At 44.6% G+C, this 20,749-nt stretch overlaps 1 protein-coding gene across 3 annotated transcripts; it reads left to right on the top strand.

Annotated features, from left to right (window-relative positions):
• Positions 1-483: 483 nt before the first annotated feature.
• golim4a (golgi integral membrane protein 4a) lies at positions 484-19,041 on the top strand. 3 transcript variants are annotated; one of them, XM_048265038.1, is made up of 15 exons: positions 484-1,120; positions 7,605-7,679; positions 8,515-8,564; positions 9,394-9,447; positions 9,660-9,810; positions 10,036-10,118; positions 10,694-10,777; positions 12,511-12,660; positions 13,772-14,025; positions 14,329-14,405; positions 14,487-14,563; positions 14,872-15,051; positions 15,834-15,902; positions 16,156-16,239; positions 17,149-19,041. In XM_048265038.1, the coding sequence occupies exons 1-15, from the start codon at positions 934-936 to the stop codon at positions 17,302-17,304; spliced, it is 1,731 nt and encodes a 576-aa protein (XP_048120995.1). In that variant the 5' UTR covers positions 484-933; the 3' UTR covers positions 17,305-19,041. The 3 variants fall into 3 exon arrangements, with proteins under 3 accessions (XP_048120995.1, XP_048120996.1, XP_048120997.1); XM_048265039.1 differs by lacking the exon at positions 10,694-10,777; XM_048265040.1 differs by lacking the exon at positions 16,156-16,239.
• Positions 19,042-20,749: the final 1,708 nt, after the last annotated feature.

Below are 20,749 nucleotides of genomic sequence, written 5' to 3'. Positions count from 1 at the left end.
GTTCTCTATCATATGATTTTATGCCAAAACTTGATATATAATTATATGCTTAATGTAATGAATGATAGTGGCGCACAAATGAACTTAATTGGGTCTTGTTGCCCATGAATCCAAAGTGCGTTGTACATGTGTTGTGAGCGCATTAGGCTACACCGTTCACATACATTCACGAGGATGTTGTATGTTGTATAAAATGTTGTATAAAAAGAAAGCTGCTCTAAATAAAACTGGTGTAAAAAGGTCCTGGAAAGTCTGGTCCTGAATAGATACCTGCCTGAATAGGCAAACCGCTCTTGAGCGCCCTCCCTTGGATATGTCATATGCGCCTAATTGCGTTTGACTGAGTATTATTCCAGCCAATGCTGGTTTCACACTGGCACCGTTTGGGAGACATTCCACTTCCCGAAAGGAGGGACTTCCTTGAAAACTTCTGTTGGATGGCAGCTGCACCTAGGTGACACGTAACTAAAATTAAAGGTGCAGTATAGGCCGTGTTTGCTCATATTTCTTATCTGGTTTTGAAGTTTGCAAGGAATAGGTAGTTGCATTACAATCTAAATATCTACATAGTTTTTACTACCCTGGATCGCAAGGAAGATAAGTATTGTCAGGCAGTTATTTCATTCATTTTCTCTTAACTTGAGGGAAGTTAAGTCGTTGCGTTTCCAGTGTAGGTAAATCATGGTCTAAGCAATTTTGTTAAGTAGCTTACTTTTCTGCGCATAAACGGTCACCTCGTTAAAAATGCACAACGCTTTTTGTTAAGTACACGAAGGAATGCGCGTCCCGTCGTCATTCACGCTGGATCCACATTGATAAGGTCTGAGGTAGGCTACAATATTTTCAATCAGAGGAGGAGAACGACGGGCAAAAAGTTTGGAAAAGTTTCAGTGGAGTTGCGGCGACAGACTGCGAAGGGTTAGCGACGCAGCCATGGGCAACGGGGTTTGCTCTCGAAGACAGAGAAAGATCTTTCAGTCTCTCTTAGCCATCACTGTAATCTTCGGAATGATTTACGGAGGTATGGTCTCGTATGAAATGCACAAACAGCTGAAAAGGACCGAGGCATTAGCGCTCAAGTACCAGCAGCATCAAGAGTCTCTCTCGGCACAGCTTCAAGGTAAACATGTCATTTATGTTGGAGGGCTTTCTCACCACCGCCCCCATTTATGTTTTGTAATAGCCTATGTCCGGATGCACATGTTGTCGAGAAATATCAGACCAGCGAACGGCCGGGAAGGCCCATTCAAGTGAATGGAGCATTCTGCAGCATTATGAAGAGCCGTGTATTAAGAACTCATAATAACACTATAATCAGGCCTGTTTGTATCGTGGGGATTGTTTTCCCCTTTGGCCCATAAGAGGCTACAAAGGTTTACAATCTTTGTCATCCACTGCGATCTATTCATAGGGGTCTAATTGGAGTTGGTATCAGTTAACTGTTTCCAGTTATAAACAACTGTTGTCTGATGGCATGCTGCCACAGGACTCGCCCCACAAGTCTTAGACATCTCACCCCACAAGTCCTTGAAATCTCACCCAGCTCACTTGGGTGATGTCATGATGACTGTCAAAATCTGACTTTTAAATAGCAGGGATGAACGCTATTCACGTGCTCAATTTCGCGTCCAGTCTTTCTGTACATTTGCCTTCCTTATCTGACCTAATGAGCCAATGCTGAGATAGCAGCTGTCTGGAGAACAGACCACCTCTTCCCAGGGAGTCTACACGGAATGCCTTAATAATTGATACATTTGCCTTTATAGTTCCTTTCTTCTCATGCTTGTGCTCTGAAATCAACAGCCTGTGGGCCAGCGTGTATGTCAGTATTGTCTGGCCACAGTGTTGCAGCATAGGTGTGATAGGTTTTAGGTTCAAATCAGAGGGGCCCTGTGCAGCCAGAAAAAGACATCTGAGAGATCTATCCTTGTAAGGAGACCTTGGTGAAGTGAGATGCTAAAGAAATGTTATATACCTCCACTGGCCCTGTTTTCAGAGCTGAATTACTATTCTGAAACTAGATTTGTGAGGATGTCACCATTATCAGTTTACACCTAACTAATCCACTTTCTGATACAGCCTATTCAAGAGTGTAGAAACATGCATCCACTTGACTCAAATTTACAAACAAGAAAATCATGTAACTATCAAAATATGAATAGATGTATTATCCATCTATTAACCCTGAACAAACTGAATAATCTTACTCTTCATATCTTGGCATAAAATGGCCTGATGATTCTGAGATGCTAAGTCACTCTTTAAAAATCACTCTTCAGTTGTTGACACACCTTTGTATATGTAATCCATTTAATTTTATTTCTGTGATGAACTTTCCTAGTTAACCTAGGAGTTTAAGCAAAAAAAGTTCTTGTATTTCATCTTGAGGTCTTTGGGAAAGTAGGAACCTTTCACTCCTCTGCCAGTTCTCCAAGCATGGTATCATGACTGGACTGCAGGTAAGAGGAAATGGAGCCAGCCAACAGAAGGGAGCGGGAGGCAGAGTGTAGGCTAACCCTTTCTCGCACTCTCGCTTTATCATTGATCGGGAACTGTTTTGTCTACAGGTATCGTTCCGCTCTCACCTGTCAAAGATTTCCCAGTTGTGTACGATTACAGGAAGGTGCTCCTTAAAGCTGCTCAGGTCCTCCTCAGAGTTTCAGGCCCTGCTGAACCCACCCTCTCACATACAAAGACTCCGTAATCCGATATGCCACATCAGCTCTTGGCTTTCAAATGGATGCCAAAGATGTTTTTTGAGAAGAGATGGCAGTGGAACAGAGTAGCAGCTAGCAAAGTCAATGTGCTTCATTGTGTGTTCTGTTGTTATTTGTTGTTTCAGTGCACTTATTGTATGCATTTACTGTATGCATTGAGTACAGATATGTGTGTAACACTCCTCACTTTAAGGGAACGAAAATTAATGTTTGCCTCTTTATTAAATTGGCAGTTATGAGAATGCAAGTGTGGTAGTGATTGTGTGGATGGATTTGAATCCTGCCCGATTTCCTTTTTCCCTCTCCTTGGATTCTTTCTTACAAACTCACATATTCATACACACTCACGTTGTGCCTCTCGTTTATCTCACACGCCCCGGCTGTCTCTATTACTTCTCGCGTAATTCATCACTGCACAGTGTGCTGGGGAATGATTGCATGCCCTCAGTAGCTGGCCAAAAAATGAACACAAAGGAATATAACAATGATGAATCTCAATTAAGAGCAGTGTATATTCTTCACAATACCCAGGATTTATAAGATGAACCTTAGGGAACAGTGATCTCCCATAGATTTTTAGTTTGTATATTTTCCATTTGCTACAGTCATGTATTGGGAAAGTTTGTTCTGATTCAGATGAACCTGCGGTAATTCAGGGAGTAATTAACATGTATTAGCTAGGCCTGCCACAATAAGTTGGCATGTTGTCATGTACATGTGTATATCTTGGGTGTGAAAATGATTTACCACAGACAGTAGGATCATGCAATGAATGCTCCGGCTTTATTTGTCATTCTATGATTAATGTGGTCACTCCTTAAACCTGTATGGTTGTTGTAGACAGCTCAGTTAGCCGTCGAGGAATGTGTGCTGTCTGTTATCACTGTAATTTCAGCTGTCACCTATTGGCCTTGTCTTAGGGAGCAAGGGAGAATTGACACGTCACGTCAACACGTCAATTCACTATCAGATCACTGATTTGTATCCATCAGGTTCAACTGCTTAGCTGATGGTTGTTGCTTACTCATGCTTTCTAGGCCACTTCATGCGTTTGGACAGGTGTTCTGGTGGGGAGGGGTCACTATCTTTCAAATCACAGTTGTTTTCCTATTGTCTTCTCTTAATGTATACCTCATTCTCTTAATGTATACCTCATTCTCTTAATGTATACCTCATTCTCTTAATGTATACATTCTCATTCTTGTCCTCTGTTCAGTCACTGTTCGGGCCTCCACCCAACTCGCAGACTGCTCTTGCTCAGGCGGACAAAAAATGCACACAGGAAGAGGGTGGAGGAGGGAGGGAGCGAGGGAGCGAGTCTGCGCTCTGCCTTATGAGGGAGTGGGAGGGTTGCTGGTTCATTGGCCGAGTGGGTTTATTCCGCTGGCAGGATGTTGATGGCACTCTGACCCAATGCAGCAGGCCAGCGCTGAGGTCAGTTGTTGCTCTGTTGTGTCATCTCCCTGTCATATTCTCCCACACAGACACTTGGACTGGAGAGTTTCTGCCACCCCACATTTTAGAGAATCTGCCTCATGCTTTATTACAAAAGATACGTTCTTTATGGCAGTAAGAAAAGAAGACGTATAGTGGTAGAAGAAGATGATTGGCGTTTTGGCCGCTGTCTCTCTTGAGAGCGATGGATTTGATGTATGGTGCAGTGTTGGTGGGCAGGCCTGGGTGGAGTCATTATGAACAAGAGGAGTTGCCCTTGTTTACATCTCCACGGCCACACTCCCGTTCCTCTGCACAGTGAGACGCCGCTTGTCTGTGGGAGAGGGAGAGTGGTTCTGTGGGACTGAGGAAGACTTTGTTACAGAACCCTTGCGGTTGGGACTTGCGCAGATGGAATGAGTTGTTTACCTGTGAGCTTGCTCAGCAGTCCTGGAGCACTCAGCCTGCCAGCGGGATGTGTGCTGAATTTATTTTTGTGTTTCGTCTGTCTCTATTTTTACACCATTATGTCATCCGAGGTGTGACCTCTAACTCTCCCCACACCAAAATGTCTGCAGCTTTAGGGCAGCTCTCTCCTCTCACCAGCCCATCCTGTAGGCAGGAAATTATTGCTGTGAATGATTGCTGTTGCGATGACTCGATTGATGAGAATCTATGTGGTTTACTTCTCCTGAAGCATCACTATTGACATGTGTGGTGCTACATTAACTAGTGTTTCATACGTCTCATGTGTAACAAACGTTCACATTTATGTAGTTCATGTGAAAGCAATGTGTCAGCTGCATGGTGGGCCAACATGTGATACATTATATGTGGGCTTTACACAGTATTTCTCCAACCATTTTGGTTGCTATGTCTGTCTGTTTTGAACAGTAGTCTATCTGTGTTCTTTTAATGGCCACATTCTATTGAAGCAGATTATTGTCTCCAGGGATTAACCTTTAAATCCTTAAATGGAGTACAAAACCTTTAGAACCTCCAGTGTGCATATAAAAACAAAAATGACTGTGTGTTTGTTTGAGAAATGGTTTAAATGCAGTTGAGGAAGTGCATGACATGACCGCAGGACACACACTTATGTAGAGTATATATACTATATACTTATATTTTATTTCAAGTTAGAATACGTACCTGTAAGTCACTGACCATACTGTGTGGGTTTGATGCAGCTCACAGGTCCTCAGCAATGACTGAGAGGCTACCCAGCCATGTCATCCATAGTGTGTAACAGGCTTTAACATTTTCAGTTACAGTACAGATGGAGGAACTGAACTGTGAACTCTGTGTCTGTGTCTATGTATTTATGTGTAGGGCATGCATGCACAAGTGAGTGAGATTTTTGTATTTCTGTATTCTGTATCTACCATATCATAACAATCCTACTTTCCAATTGCTTTCTGTAAACGTTCGGTGTGAAAATTCTTTTCTATGCCAATTGCAAACAAGTTGCTGAGGAGCAGAGATTAACAGGTCATATCATCCACATGAAGTTAAATAAGCACATAAACTGTGTGGTATACCACAGGGTTACAGCATATTCACTGGTCATACCAGTTTGCAAAGCTTCTCATGACCAGAGTGATTCAAAACCTTTTAAGTGTAGATTTACGTGTGTCAGTGTCATGCTTATGTTTATATCAAGGGCGTAGGTTTGGTCTCAGCTTTGGTGGGGACACATCCCCAACTCCTGTTGTCACAATACCAACATTAGTGTTTCAATACCAATACTAAGTGAAGAATCTCAATTTCGATACTTTTGCGATTGTTTTAAAACTTGATTTGGTTTGTGTGATTTGTGAGATCATTCACATCAGTGGCAATCATAGAATTTGATTGACCCTCCACACACACACACACACACACAAACACAAACACAGACATACATAGAAAGTGATGGTTGTCATCAGTGTTGGGCAAGTTACTTCAAAATCGTATTATGTATTACTCATTACTGTCATTTCAAAGTAATTTGTTACATTATAATATGTATCTGAATTGTAAGGCATTACACTACTATTGTATTACTTTTGAGTTACTTTCACCAAAATATCTAGAAATATGAATTTGGAATTCTAAATGCAGTTTATTATGCTCAATGCAGCTCATTGCACTTCTAATGGAGGGCGATGTGGTATAACATAATGACTGAGCTAGGCTTAAGGCTAACAACAGTAGAATGCAATAGGCACAGTGATGGCTCATGATGCAATACAAGGAACAATCATAGCCAGAATTTTGTTAAAAGCAGACCAAAGGTCAAAGTCTGGTCAATTGTGATAGAAATGCTGTAACTTTAGGCTTAGGCCTACTCATTAAAATTAACAGAGAGCCCACTACCTGTATATTGCAACCCAAAACTTAGACATGTCAAGATTTCTGAAACATGTATGTATTTCAAATACAAAATAGTATTTTGTCATTTTTATTTTATTGGGTTGAAGGAAATGGCTCTGTATTTTGTATCAAAATACTTTATTGGTGTGTATTTTTGTATTGAAAAAATACTGCAAAATACTAAATGTGAAAAACACATAATGAATAATTGGTAATTAGGCAACAATGGTTATTGTTTATCGCAATCAGCTAATATGAGAACAGCTGTGTTCAACGACATTCACAGCTTTTCAGTGACGGCCTTTGCTGAAGCATCAGCTCTGGTCTGAAGTATAAGTATAAGTATAAATACTCTTTTTTGATCCCGTGAGGGAAATTTGGTCTCTGCATTTATCCCAATCTGTGAATTAGTGAAACACACTCAGCACACAGTGAGGTACCCACTAATCACGGCGCAGTGAGCTGCCTGCAACAACAGCGGCGCTCAAGGAGCAGTGAGGGGTTAGGTGCCTTGCTCAAGGGCACTTCAGCCGTGCCTACTGATCGGGGTTTGAACCGGCAACCCGCCGGTCACAAGTCCGAAGCGCTAACCAGTAGGCCACGGCTGCCCTGAATCACTGGTGTGAAGTCGTACGCAAGTAGGCAACAATGTCCTTTTGTATCCAAGCCAATTATCAGAAAAAAATGTCATATCTCAATGAACCACAATGACATCAATAGATGGTAAGGTGTTGAGTGTGTTTGAATTCCCTTCCTTGTAGCATCCTTTTCTGCATTGGACAGTGGGGAGAAGTTCACCTTGTTTAAATAACAATTCTATTTCCTTATTAGCTGCATACTTGAGGTTGGAGATATTAAGGCAAGTCAAGTTTCTCACATACTGGAAGTTCAAGATACAGTATACAGCCTTACGATTTTCTTATTCAGTTTTCAGTCTTAATCAGCAATACAAATAAGTTCGCTAAAATATTGGTGGGGACCATTTTGTCATCTTAAAATTTTGAGCATGTGACCGGAAGTGTCTTTCCTCGCATTGTGTGGGCTGTGTGGGTTCCCTCAGACACTGATGCAATTCTGTTGTCTCCCCCACTCTCTCAGTTGTGTACGAACACCGCTCTCGACTGGAGAAGTCCCTCCAGAAGGAACGCGTGGACCACAAGAAATCAAAAGAAGGCAAGTCCCCCCTCCCAGCCTCCTCCACACACTCAGCACTGTGTGTACGCTGCTGTTGGTCCATCAGGTGGATAACTAAATGCATGTTGAAGTGAAATGGCATCTCCTGTGGGAGGTGAACTCTCAGACGCCCTGAGTGGCGTCCCAGTCCCGAGTCAGCCCTGAAACATCAGCAGCTATTTAGACTGTGCAGGTCTCATCGACCCTAAAGGTTTTCCATTTGTCAATGTGGCAGAGTCTCTCTCCCTTAGACAGGCCTGCTCTGTTCTCTCAGTCTCATACCAGTGATGCACCGTCACCTCACAGTACAAACAAACTTATTTTATTGCTCTAGGAGAGCTAATCATCAGCCTGTTACATTTTAATAAATGGGTCTAAAAACATTTTATTTACATACAGCTTTGGATGATCTCTTCAGTTACCCGTCAGATAGATGAACTTTGAACAGCTGGCAGTGGCAATAATGATTACCTTACATGAACTTCCTCCTACTCACTATCTGTTAATAATAACTTCTTCTGGTTGTCACTATATTGCTTGTTGGTTTTCACTTTCTCCCTCAACACCTGCACAACCATCCTCTATTTATCTTCTACTGTGTATGTAGAGGTAGTATATCACTCATATGTCGGCTTTTTGCACTGTAGCTTAATGTCAGTCAGTCCACATCTATAAGCTGTTGTGAATAAAAGCTTAGCTAAAGGAATAAGAGTAAGTGTACTATAAATGCAGTTTTGGAATTCAAATCTGGCCATGATTGACCTGGCTCCATATGTTTAGACTGCGTTGTTACACCGTACACAACATAACCTCTATCCATTCTTTGTCTGCACAGATTACTTGGTGTACAAGCTGGAGGCCCAGCAGTCTCTGAACAAGGAGAAGGCAAGTGGAGTGGAGTGGGGTGCCTCTGATGTGCAGCGCACTACACACACGTAGCGTGTCATTGGCTTGGCCCTGTGGTTAAAGCCCATGTGCCCTGTCATTAGGGTCATTAGCGTGAGTGGTCAGGCCTGCTGCTGCTGCTGCCATAGGGCCTCTTTGCAGTTTGTTTGTGTGTTGTGTGTGTGTTGGTGTGTGTGTGTGTGTTGTTGTGTGTTGGTGTGTGTGTCTTTCTCTCTCTTTTCATCTTTCTTTTCTTTTCTGCTCTTCTTTTCTCTCTGTCTGTCTCTGTGTAGGTCTCTTTCTCTCTTTCAGTCTGTTTCTCACTCTCCCTATTTGTGTGTGAAATTTTATATCCATTCAATGGGTTTCATTCTAGCTTTTCAAGCAGGTGTGTGTGTGTGTGGGTGTGTTTGGGTGTGTTTGTGGGTGTGTGCCTCTCTGTATTTCTCTCTTATCTCTCTCTTCTCTTTGCTGCTTCTGTTTGTCTCCATGTCTTTCTCTCTTTCTGTGTCTTGTTTCTCTCTCCCTGTTTGTGTGTGAAATATTGTGGCGGTGAGCAATTTTTTGTGGTGTAGAAAGGGGAGGAGCACTCTGGCATGCTCAGACACATTGACACCATTTACATGTGACGGCAGGCACACAGCGCCTGACAGGAGTGCCAGTGTAGGCATTTCCCAGTATAGGTTGTGTGGTTGCGTCTGGCCATGGCTGGCATACCGTATGGCTGAGTTAATCACTGGTGTGTGTGTGTGTGTGTGTGTTTATGAGTTAGATGTTTACTAAATGACATCATTCTTGTTTGTGTGTTTTTGGGCATTTTGTTTTACAGCAAGATTCCAGCAACAGATACAACTCGCTGCATGTCCAGCATCAGATGCTGAAGGTCAGTAGAATAAAGACGTTAGATTAAGGTTTGGACTTGTGTAATATATTTCAGGACTGGAAAGTACTTCATGTCTCCTCTCTGTAATAAATACAAGATCAAATGTGAGGTGCAGATCTGCAGGCAGAATATTCTTGTTTTTCGTTTTCTTGACCTTTTCTTGTCCTTTGTCGTTCTCTCCATGCTGCTCCCTTTGCGTGCTGCGTCCCCAGAATCAGCATGACGACCTGAAGAAGCAGTTCTTTGACCTGCAGGAGCAGCACCATGTCCAGGGGGAGGACCACAGCAAAGTCCTGGACGAGCACAAGCAGCGCTATGACCAGCTGCAGCAGACCAAGGAGATCGAGCTTTCCAACCTGAAAGGTACACATCACACACACACACACACACACACACACACACACACACACACACACACACACACACACACACACAGTCAATGTAGCATGCTTATTGACTTCTACCCCAGCAGTCCCAGTCTCTCATCCAGCTCAGCCTCCTGCTCATCTTATTTATGTTTTAGTGCCCCCTGGTGGCTCATGAAATAACGCCCCCTCCCTCTGTCCCCTGGCTTTCCCCCTTCCATAGAGAGCGTATATAACCTGCGGGAGGAGAACCGCCAGCTGAGGAAGGCCCACCAGGAGATCCACGTCCAGCTGCAGGATGCGCGGGTAAGAACAAGGAGAGGGATGGGGCAGTGGGGATGGGATTGTGCATATAGAATAGTGCGTTAACTCTGCCATTCTTCTCTTCTGGGTGTTCATAATCAAGTTTCAGCAGAGCGTAGTGTTTGTTGTGTGTCTTGTTGATTCCTAATTAGATCTAAATCACTAGTTGTTGCTCTGATTCGCTTACAATGCTAATGCTTTAGAAAAGACGCTAGTTTTGCCAGCTCAAAGGTAGTCTTGACTAGAACAATAAAATGTCATAAATAGTTGTGTAGTTTTATTAGTGTCCTCTGAATGTTATCTTGACCTTTTGAGCATTTTCTCTGAGGATTTTCAGTGGAATTTCAATCGGATCCCTCCCACCTTCTGTAAATACTCATTTGTTATTGCATCCTGGTTTAGTCTCAGTAAATACATAATTACATAAGCGTTAATCCGGTTAGAAACTGGCCACTTCTTTAAGGTGTGTCGTCGCCTCGTCCAGACGGTTAGACACTCAGGGGCGTTGACTCTGTCATTATGTTTTTATGGTCTCTGGATGTGACGTTTGCGCATTATCTTGCACATTCCCCATTTAGCAACAGCACAAGGACTTAAGGTCGTCACACGACAAGCTTACAATGGTGCTTGAGGACCACAAGAGTGCCCTGGCGGTTGCCCAGGTCAGGGTGTGTGTGTGTGTGTGGGGCGTTGCATGGGGCGTTGCATGGGGCAGAGGGCGCAAGGCTAATGTTGCATGCCAGAAATGACTCCCTGAAATGAATGGCCTGGTCCTGACAGCTGACCTCTGAACTGGAGTGCATCCTGCTCTAGAGCTCGTCAGGACTCCTCTATGTGCCTTATAACATCCACAACATACACACTCTTCTAGAGTTCTCTTTACACTCTCTCCATCCTCTCACTCTTATAATGGCCCCTATCTGTCTCTCTTTTCCTCTATCTGTCTCTCTTTTCCTCTATCTGTCTCTCTTTTCCTCTATCTGTCTCTCTTTTCCTCTATCTGTCTTTTGATTTGATTCTCAAAATGGCCAAGTCATTTTCTTTAAGTTATTTAAGTTCCATTAAGTTCTTTAAGTTATTTACTTCCATTCCCTCCTTATTTGCTACACATAATTACCAGCTTCTCTCACCAGTTTCTCTCTCTCTCTCTCTCTCTCTCTCTCTCTCTCTCTCTCTCTCTCTCTCTCTCTCTCTCTCTCTCTCTCTCTCTCTCTCTCTCTCTCTGAGTTGCTCTCAATGCCTCTCTGTTTATCACTCTCTGAATGACTTTGTGGATGCTAGCCGGATGACTAGCGGTATTCACTAGGAGAAGGACTGTTGGTTCATCCATCCATCTGCAGAGGCAGGAGGACAGAGACCGAGACTTCATGGCCACATCCCTACATGGCTGCTGCAGGGGAGAGAGAGAGAGAGAGAAAAAAAGTACAGTTTTTGGGCACAGACAGTGGGATGAAGGGGGGTGGAACGTCAGGAGCATGCTTCAATAAAATCAAACAGAAATCACTTTCCGCTGGAGTGAGGAGAGGTGGAAGAGGACAATCGGACGAGGCGAGACAAGAAGAGAACAAATTAGCATTGAGAAGCGGGAATGAAAGAGCGAAATTTTGTGAGAATGTAGAAAATGTAGTGGGTAGTCAGGTGTGAAATGAGTATGGTAATGAGGAGAGAGGGGAAGAACTGCAGGCTATGAGAAGGCACAGGGACTAAAACAAGGCTTCAGGGATATATGACTGCAGGATATTTTCATTCTAAATTAAAGCGTATATAAACACAAATACAGCTAGTCAATTGATGCCCCTGCAGCTCGCTTGAATAATTTTGCCAACGGTTGAAGGACTTGAAGAATTTTTATGGTTTGCAGCATGTTTGCATTCTCATCACCTAATGGAGTTTTATGTGTTCCTTGCGAGTTTAACGCTTGAAGCTGATTGGCTGTTTGTGGTCGGCTGTTCTAATGTTTTTATCTAACTGCCACCTAACCTCTCCTATTCTTTACTTGTTTTGATGGCTGCATGTCCTGATTAATGTGCTTCAGACATGATGTGTTGCAGTGTGACCAGAGTTACTCTCAAGCTATCCCAAGTATGTTGTGCTTGGCACACAGTATCTCATAATCACAGCACTATGCTCTAGTCTAGACCAGAGATATTCAAATAAGAAGCACTCTTTTCTAGTTTATGATATAGTGGTACTGTATTTCATGTACTACATTATATATTGAATAATACGATTAAATACAATTAATTATGGTAGCATTAATACTTCCTCTCATTGGTGGTTGTGAGTAGGAGAAGTTGGTGACACTGCAGTAGATTGTGGAGAGGAGGAGCCAGTGTTCTCCCTGTTGTCCTGCTACGTCCACTCCATCAGTGTTGTGCTCCCTCTCCTGCTCCAGGCCCAGGTGGACGAGTACAAGCAGCTGAAGGAGACTCTAAATAAGATGCCCAGCCTGCAGCAGGCGCACGGTCCAGCTGCCCCGGCTCCTGCTGGCCAGAACCAGAAGCCCCCCCACGAGGAGGAGCCAGCCGAGGACACCCAGTCTAAGGTAGAGGGCCCATGACTCACCCTTACGTAGACACAACAAACCTACATCACTCTTAACGCTTCACACGGGTCTTGGTTTACACACATGGATAGTGTAGTGTTATTGATGCTGTGCTCCATCTCTGTAAGAGACTTGGAAATCAAATCTCCAATAAATGCCAACAGTGCCCCAGAAAACTAAACACAATCAGCGAAAAGTGCCTATGATGAAAAAAGTAGTCACACACACACACACACACACACACACACACACACACACACACACACACACACACAGAGAGCATTAATTTCCTGTTCCGCTCCTCTTAGCTGCGGGACCAGGAGGAGGAGGGGGGTCAGAATGAGGTAGGAGGTGCAGCGCAGGAGGAGGAGAGGAGGAAGGAGCTGGCGGAGGAGGAGATGGAGCAGGCCGGTCAGCCACAGAAACTGGTGGAGGGACCTGGACCAGCAGGAGCAGAGCCACTGAACACGAGGGCAGGAGGTGGTGGGAGGAGGAGGAGGAGGAGGAGCAGCCAGGCGAGAGCATGCATCCACCGAAAGCAGCACCCGAGACTGGTCAGGAAACCCTCCGCGGGGTTAAGCTACTGGATGCAGGAGGAGGAGAGGAGGAAGGAGCTGGCGGAGGAGGAGATGGAGCAGGCCGGTCAGCCACAGAAACTGGTGGAGGACCTGGACCAGCAGGAGCAGGAGCACGAACACGAGGGGCAGGAGGTGGTGGAGGAGGAGGAGGAGGAGGAGCAGCCAGACGAGAACGCCATCCACCGAGAGCAGCACCCGAGACTGGTCAGAGCCCTCCGCAGGGTTAAGCTACTGGACACTGCTTCTGTTGCAAGGCATTAGTCATTCAGGCAGCTGCACTGACATTTCCAAATGGAAAAGCACATGTCTAGTGAACACTTCATTTCAGCACAGCTTACATAGATGTTTCTGCCCCTGGCTGTAATCCAAGTCAGGCCCCTGAACATGCATTGTGTATCCTGCCTGTGTCTGAGTCTTTGGGTGCATGTTTCCGTGTGTATTTCACGTGTTCATGTTCCTGTGCGTGTGTTTCCATGGCGTTGGTGCCTGGTGCCCACTCACACCTGTGTGCACCTGTGCTGTCTGTCGTGCAGGAGGAGGAGCAGGCGGTGGCGCGGGTGGCGCGGGCGAAGTCGGCGTACGAGCAGCAGCAGGAGCAGCAGCGCGTGGCGGTGCAGCAGGCGGAGGAGCGGCGGCGGCTGCAGCTACGTCAGCAGGCCCTGGAGCAGCACCAGCAGCAGCTGCAGAGAGAGCGGCAGGAGCGCCTGCGCCTGCAGAGGGAGCGCGAGGAGCAGCTGCACCGCCAGGCTGACCAGCACGAGGAGCGCCTCCGCCAGGAGCAGCTCAGGTCAGACACACACTCACACACTCACTCACTGGTCACTGTCTGTGTGTGTCACTGTGTGTGTCACTGTGTGTGTCACTGTGTGTGTCTCTGTGTGTTTGTGTGTGTGTGTGTGTGTGTGTGTGTGTGTGTGAGTGTGTGTGTGTGTGTGTGTGTGTGTGTGACAAACTAAATTCAGTAGTCATCTGTATAGTTAAATGCAAATCACAGAGAAGGCCCAAATATTGAGATAAACCTGGGTGTTTAATAGAGTTAATAGAGCTATTTCATAAAGTTCTTATATTGCCTTTTTTATGGTCTTCACAGGCAAAAAGCCCACTATGAGAATCTGGATGCAGACATAGTCCAGGGGGAGGACGAAGGGAAGGTCGAGGAAGATGAAGGTACACGCAGCACACCTTTAATATTTCACAGCTAACCGGAGGAGTAGCAGTGGGGATCTAATAGTCTCTCTTGTCTGTCAGAGAGGAACGTCCACGAGGAGGAGGGCAAGCAGGAGGAAGGCCAGGAGAGGCATCAGGAGGAGGAGGAGGAGGAGGAGGTGAGATGGAGCTCCTGAGATATGCTCTTTTATGTGCCCTCTATAACGTCCTCTTGCAGCTGGGACGAGCCATGATCAGAGGAGGCCATTGTGGCCTAGACTGAGATAATGAAGGAGCAGACAGACACACAGACACACGGACACACAGAGGTAGAGCTGTCCTCAGGGAGGAGGTGTGTTGACATCCTGCGCAAAACTGCTGTGTTAGCACACACACATGCGCACACTCGTATGAACTGGCAGCTGTTGTCTTCACTTTCCCTCTCTTCCTCTCTCTCTCTCTCTCCGTCTTTCTCTGCCTCCTGCAGAGGCCAGTGGAGACAGATGTGGACCCTGAGGACGATCCCAACAACCAGGGGGAGGACGAGTTTGAGGAGGCTGAGCAGCAGCAGCAGAAGGAGGCGGCGGCCGCTGCCGCCGCTGCCGGACACCCCCAACCTCTGGCCCCCAACAGCCAGCACCATAACCCCGCTGACGAGCAGCTTGTGGTGAGTGACCAGAGCAGAGGAGAGGAGGGGAGGGCATTTGGGGTCTAGAATAATAAACTGAGATGAGTGCAGCCTCTCTCTTGCAGTTTTTTTAGAAGGTTCTATTTTGGGGCTTTTAGTCTTTATTAGACAGGACGGTGAAGAGAGGACAGGAAATGAGTAGGGCCGAGAGATGGGGAGTGAGTTCAAGAAATGACCTCAGGTCAGACTCGGACCAGGCGCCCTGTGGCTACTGAGCCTGTTTGTGGACACCACCACGACTGCTGCACTGTACCCCCCACCCCTTCTTCAGTTATCTAAAACAAATTGTAAAGGGTCCATGTGGAGCCATCTGTCTCCGCTATTGATAGATCAGTGCTGATATTCTCCCATCTCAGATGCCCTGTGATGCCTGCGTGTTTGAGATTCTGCCCGCCTCCTCGGTCTCTTAGCAGCATGTGGGGAGCGCAGCAAAGCAAACACGGATCAGCACATGAAAGGATTCTGCTTTCTGAGGAGAGTGCCCCAGCAGCTTTCAGCTTTCCCATCTCAGTTTGTTGCATTAGCTCTCCGAGTCTGAAGTGCTTAATGGAAATGATCGGCGTCGCCAGGACAGAGAGATGGGCAGCTGAGCCAGTATGAAGGTAGCTGGCCAGTGAGGTGTGTGTGTGTGTGTGTGTGTGTGTGTGTGTGTGGTTGAACTGGTTGGCCAGCCCTGCGTGGTTAGTGGGCTGTGTGGTGTAGGGTGTTACTGGGCCACAAAGCTGCTGTTCAGGGGGTCATCCATCCTGTCTGTCCCACAGGTGGCAGGCAACCCAGACCAGCAGGAGGACACCATAGATGACCAGTACCAGGAGGAAGGCGATGATGAGGTAGGACAGGTGGAGACTCTCTCTCTCTCTCTCTCTCTCTCTCTCTCTCTCTCTCTCTCTCTCTCTCTCTCTCTCTCTCTCTCTATTCAATTCAGCGTTGCAATGTTGTTATTAGCATTAACAGTGTTGCCAAAGGACAAAAATAGCATCACACCCATGTCACACACACACACACACACACACACACACACACACACACACACACAAATCGCACACACCTTTGCCCTAAGAATGGGTATGCTTTCTGCACTAGGTCCAGGAAGACGTGGCTGTTGATCACAAGGAAGAGGTTGGGGAGGAGGAGGAGGAAGACCCGTACAATGAGAACGCTGAGCAGGTACTTTAGGACTAAAGGGGTCAGCAGTGCAGTGCAGGATGGGATGTGTAGTCTTTTTAAAGACCCTGTACATTTGGAGCGGAAGGAAAAAGCCAAATAAAAGTCAAAAGAAGCTATGAGAATCACAGATCTCAAAGATGAACAGCTTGGAGGTTATTTCCCCCCACTAAATTATTTCTGTGCAAAATCAATGGACAAGCAATTAAAAATCTAAAATATTTCACTTTTTGAAGCACATTTTGTAGTTAATTTCTCATCCCCGGATTTCCATATCTTTTACCAAATTTGCCAGCCCTGCGATGTGCAGTGTGCTTTTTAGTGAAGAGCAGTGTTAACCATTAATGGCCACTATGGTCTCGGTCATTTAAAACCCGGCCTTCTGCCATTGGTTCCTGTCCAGTGTGCATATTCATAGGTGCGTTAGCCGTGGCTGTAACAGAGCCTCCTGAGCTGCTCCGCGCGGCTGAATGGGGGATCGATTGCAGAGTCTTCCACTGCTCTCCGGTTACCAAGCCACTCTCCCCCGGTGCTTTCACCCTGACCAGTCAAGGCTAAATACTCTTCAGCACCACCATTGTTCCAGAACACTTCACTGCACTGCAGGGCTTTTCAGCTTTTACTTCATGCCATGCTGTTCGTGACAACATTGGCCTCCAGGAATGAGAGGAAAAATCTCCCAAATCCCAAATAATTTTCTTTTTTAATTTGTCATTTGTTCAAATGCTAAAACGTCATCATAATATGGAAGAGGAGATTCTGTAGACACTTGTAGACACTCTGTAGACACTCAAGTACAGGTTGTGAGCTCCTTAGGACGTTAATCCATACGTAGGTCCAGAGAATGGTCAAACACTGCTTTATAGTCTGTGTCCTTTTCACAACTGTCCTTCCACTACCGCTTCTCTGCAGGATCAAGAAGCAAAAGATCAGGAGGGAGCAGCAAAGGTGGACGCCGATCCAAATAAAGATCGGGCGGCCAACGAAGAGGAGAACTATGAGGAGGAGGAAGATGAGGAAGAGGGCGGTGGAAAAAACAAACGGACCAATCGCAGAGCAGAGATGTGAGAGGACGAGTTACCCGCCAGCCTGCCATTCCCAGCAGAGGGGCCATAATGAACCTCTTCATGCTTTAGTCCTGAATGAATGCGATGTGGAGCACAGAGCATGGAATTCCAGCCGGAATAATGAGATCCGCTGGGAACGGATCCGTATTGCCCTTCACATGGGATCGGAACTCCTCTGTGTCGCCATGGAGATGGACAAGCCACCCACTCACAGTGAAAAAAGTAGTTTAAATATTTTGGTCAGATTGTCTGATATGCCTTTATATCTCAGCATTGAAACACTGTTTAAAGTCCATAACAAGGGGTCAGCCAACTCCGAAGAATGGTCAAACACGTCACAGAATGTTGTCACTGGGATTCCTGTGTCAGACAGGTTGTTACTGTTTCAAGTTCCATTGTAGTTATTTAATTTTAATCTTTACATGCACAGCCAGTGTGTTATTTTAAATATTTGTAGACATTTTGTAAATTGTTTTTTTTGTAAATGTGCCATGGAAAACCCATTCTGACCTCTAAGGAATGACATTGTCTAGATTTAAAGTCACGCATGCTAGGGGCCTGGTAGTGTCAGGCTAGAGCTTAAAAAGTTAGGATCTCCTCACACATGGTAACACCAAAATATTCTGCTGAGGTCTGCATTTGATATGAGACCTTCAAGCGCTTGTGCCTTTGCCTAGTTCTGAGTCGGGCCCTGTCTCACATGGAACTCTGGGCTGCCTGCCCTTGAGCATGTGATTCAACCCTCAAATTGAACTTTGCTGTTGAAAACTTTGTTCGAACTGAATGTGTTAGAGAATGCTGTCTATCTTGCAGGGCTGGAGTACATTTAGACATAGGAGAAATGAGGTGATTAATTCACTTGAAATCAGGCTTGTATGTTATTGAGACCTGATGAATGTAACACATAACAATGTTTCTTTTAGTGTTTGTATGCTTTCCTGTGTCTGATGGCATTGGAGGGTGAAATATGTTGCAGTATGCATTTTCCAATCGTATCCGTTGATCTTAATGTGTAGATAATATAAAAAGCACCATGACTTCATTTTGCATTTACTTTTTATTCTAAAAAAAATGTGATATTTGTATTTATTTGTCTGATTAGTTGTTCTGGTTGCTTGGTTACTTCCCCCTATAAAGACAAGGCACGCTTGCACTGAACCCAACAGAGATTTGCTGGTTTAGCCCCCCTTCCACCCTCTGTGTCCCACTGTGTCATGTCCTCTCAGCTAAGGTGACCGTTTGCTAATGCATAAGCACAAACGTTACTTGCTAGAGTCATTCAAAAATAAATGCCAGTGGGTGGATGTGTCAAAAAGATTCAATTTGTAATTTGGTACTTTTATTATAATATAAATATTGATTGTCTTTGTGAAATACTGACTTGTATTCCTATATATATTAGGATATATAGGATATTAGAATATTAGGACATCCCACTGCTCAGCTGCCATATATTTTACAGTCAAGTACATTTGAAAGCGAGTGTGTGTTTATAATTTAATCTTTGTCATTGTAAGGCCCCTCACCTTGTTCTGTTAGAGTAAAACAATGTTACTGAAGCTATTCAACAATCATAAATGTGTTTGCTGCAAAACACAGATTTTATACATTGATTTTTGTACAGAGTTTTCTTACAGATGGAAAGACCAGAGACTTTCAGGTGGTATGTGGTTGCATTTAAATGTGTCTTCATATAGAAGGTTTCACATTTTGTTAATAAAAATGGTGAAGGAATTGATTTTATGCTAGTCTGTTGTTTTGTTCTTTTTGGTTTTATGTGACCTTGGGATCACAGGCACACACAACATTCCCTCAGTGGGGATTTGAGACCTTAGAAAGCACACACAGAGGAGAACGCAGCCAGGTCGCACTGAGGAGCACTGCATTCACAAGTAGTTGTTGTCACCACAAAAACTTGTGTTTTATTTAGAGGGTGCTGGTAGGTAGTGTAGTGACTGAATAGATTAATGCATTAATTCTCATTCTCAGTCTCCTCAGTGTTTCTCTTGCCTTTGGTCCATTAGTATTCTGAGTGCATCAAAGTCTCTCCACAGTCCAGACCATGTGACCAGGCCACTCTATGCTCCCCACTGCTTTTTAGACACCGCTGGATTGTGGGATGACGTTGGAGCTCTCTCTTGGAGAACTCTACCTGAGTTCTCGTGACTGCGTCCTTAAAATTATAACTCAAACCGGCTCCTCAACATGTGTTTTAGATCCAATCCCTACTACATTCCTCAAAAAAGTATATGATGGCTTAGCTCCCTTTTTTCTCAAGGTAATAAATACCTCATTAGAAACAGGTATATTTCCAACTGCTTTTAAAACCGCTGTTGTGAAACCTTTACTTAAAAAGTCAAAACTTGACCATACCAATCTGAGCAACTACAGGCCTATATCAAATCTATCGTTTTTGAGCAAAGTACTTGAAAAAGTTGTTTGCAATCAGTTAAATACCTTCCTCAACGAAAACAGCATCCTTGAAAAATTCCAATCAGGTTTTAGATCAAATCACAGCACAGAAACGGCTCTAGTAAAGATAGTCAATGATCTCAGACTAGCTACCGACTCAAACAAAGTCTCAATCCTTATTCTTCTGGATTTGAGGCGGCATTTGACACCATTGATCATAGCATCCTAATTCACTGCCTGCGAAGTGGGTGGGTCTCTCTGATAATGCTCTAAACTGGTTTCAAAACCTACATTACTGGCAGAGATTTTTATATCAGTCTAGGAGATCATGTATCTGAAAACATGACTTGCCTTTTGGTGTGGGCCCAGGGGAGCTGCCTTGGTCCCCTGCTATTTTTCTCTATATATGCTCCCATTGGGAAACGTCATAAGTCAGCATAATGTAAACTTCCACAGCTACGCAGATGATACCCAATTGTATCTTTCTGTGGAGCCAACTAACCTAGATGGCCTTTGCTCCCTCACTGCATGCCTAACCTCCATTAATCAGTGGATGAGCAAAACTTTTGAAACTAAATGATGACAAAACAGAGGTACTTCTGGTTGGACCAAAACTAAAGCGAGATATTATTCTTAGTAATCTGGGAACTTGGCACACCAGGTCAAACCAAAAGTAACAAGCCTCGTGTCATCTTAGATGCAGAGTTAAGTTTTAAGCCCCATATCAGTAAAGTTACTCAGACAGCCTATTTCCACTTGAGAAACATTGCCAAAGTGCGGCCCTTTTTTAACTCAACAAGATGCAGAAAAACTAATTCACGCCTTTATCACTAGCAGGTTAGACTACTGCAATGCACTTTTCACTGGTCTTCCCAAAAAACATCTAAAGAAATTGGCACTCATACAGAACTCAAGCGGCTAGACTTTTAACTAAGACTAAGAAGAGAGAACACATCACCCCTGTGTTGGCTGAACTGCACTGGCTCCTATATCCTATAGAATTGATTTTAAGGTTGTGTTAATTACTTACAAAG

Source organism: Alosa alosa, chromosome 15 (genome assembly GCF_017589495.1).
Source record: "Alosa alosa isolate M-15738 ecotype Scorff River chromosome 15, AALO_Geno_1.1, whole genome shotgun sequence".
Classification (NCBI taxonomy): Eukaryota; Metazoa; Chordata; class Actinopteri; order Clupeiformes; family Clupeidae; genus Alosa; species Alosa alosa.
This window is presented reverse-complemented; position numbering and strand designations above follow the sequence as displayed.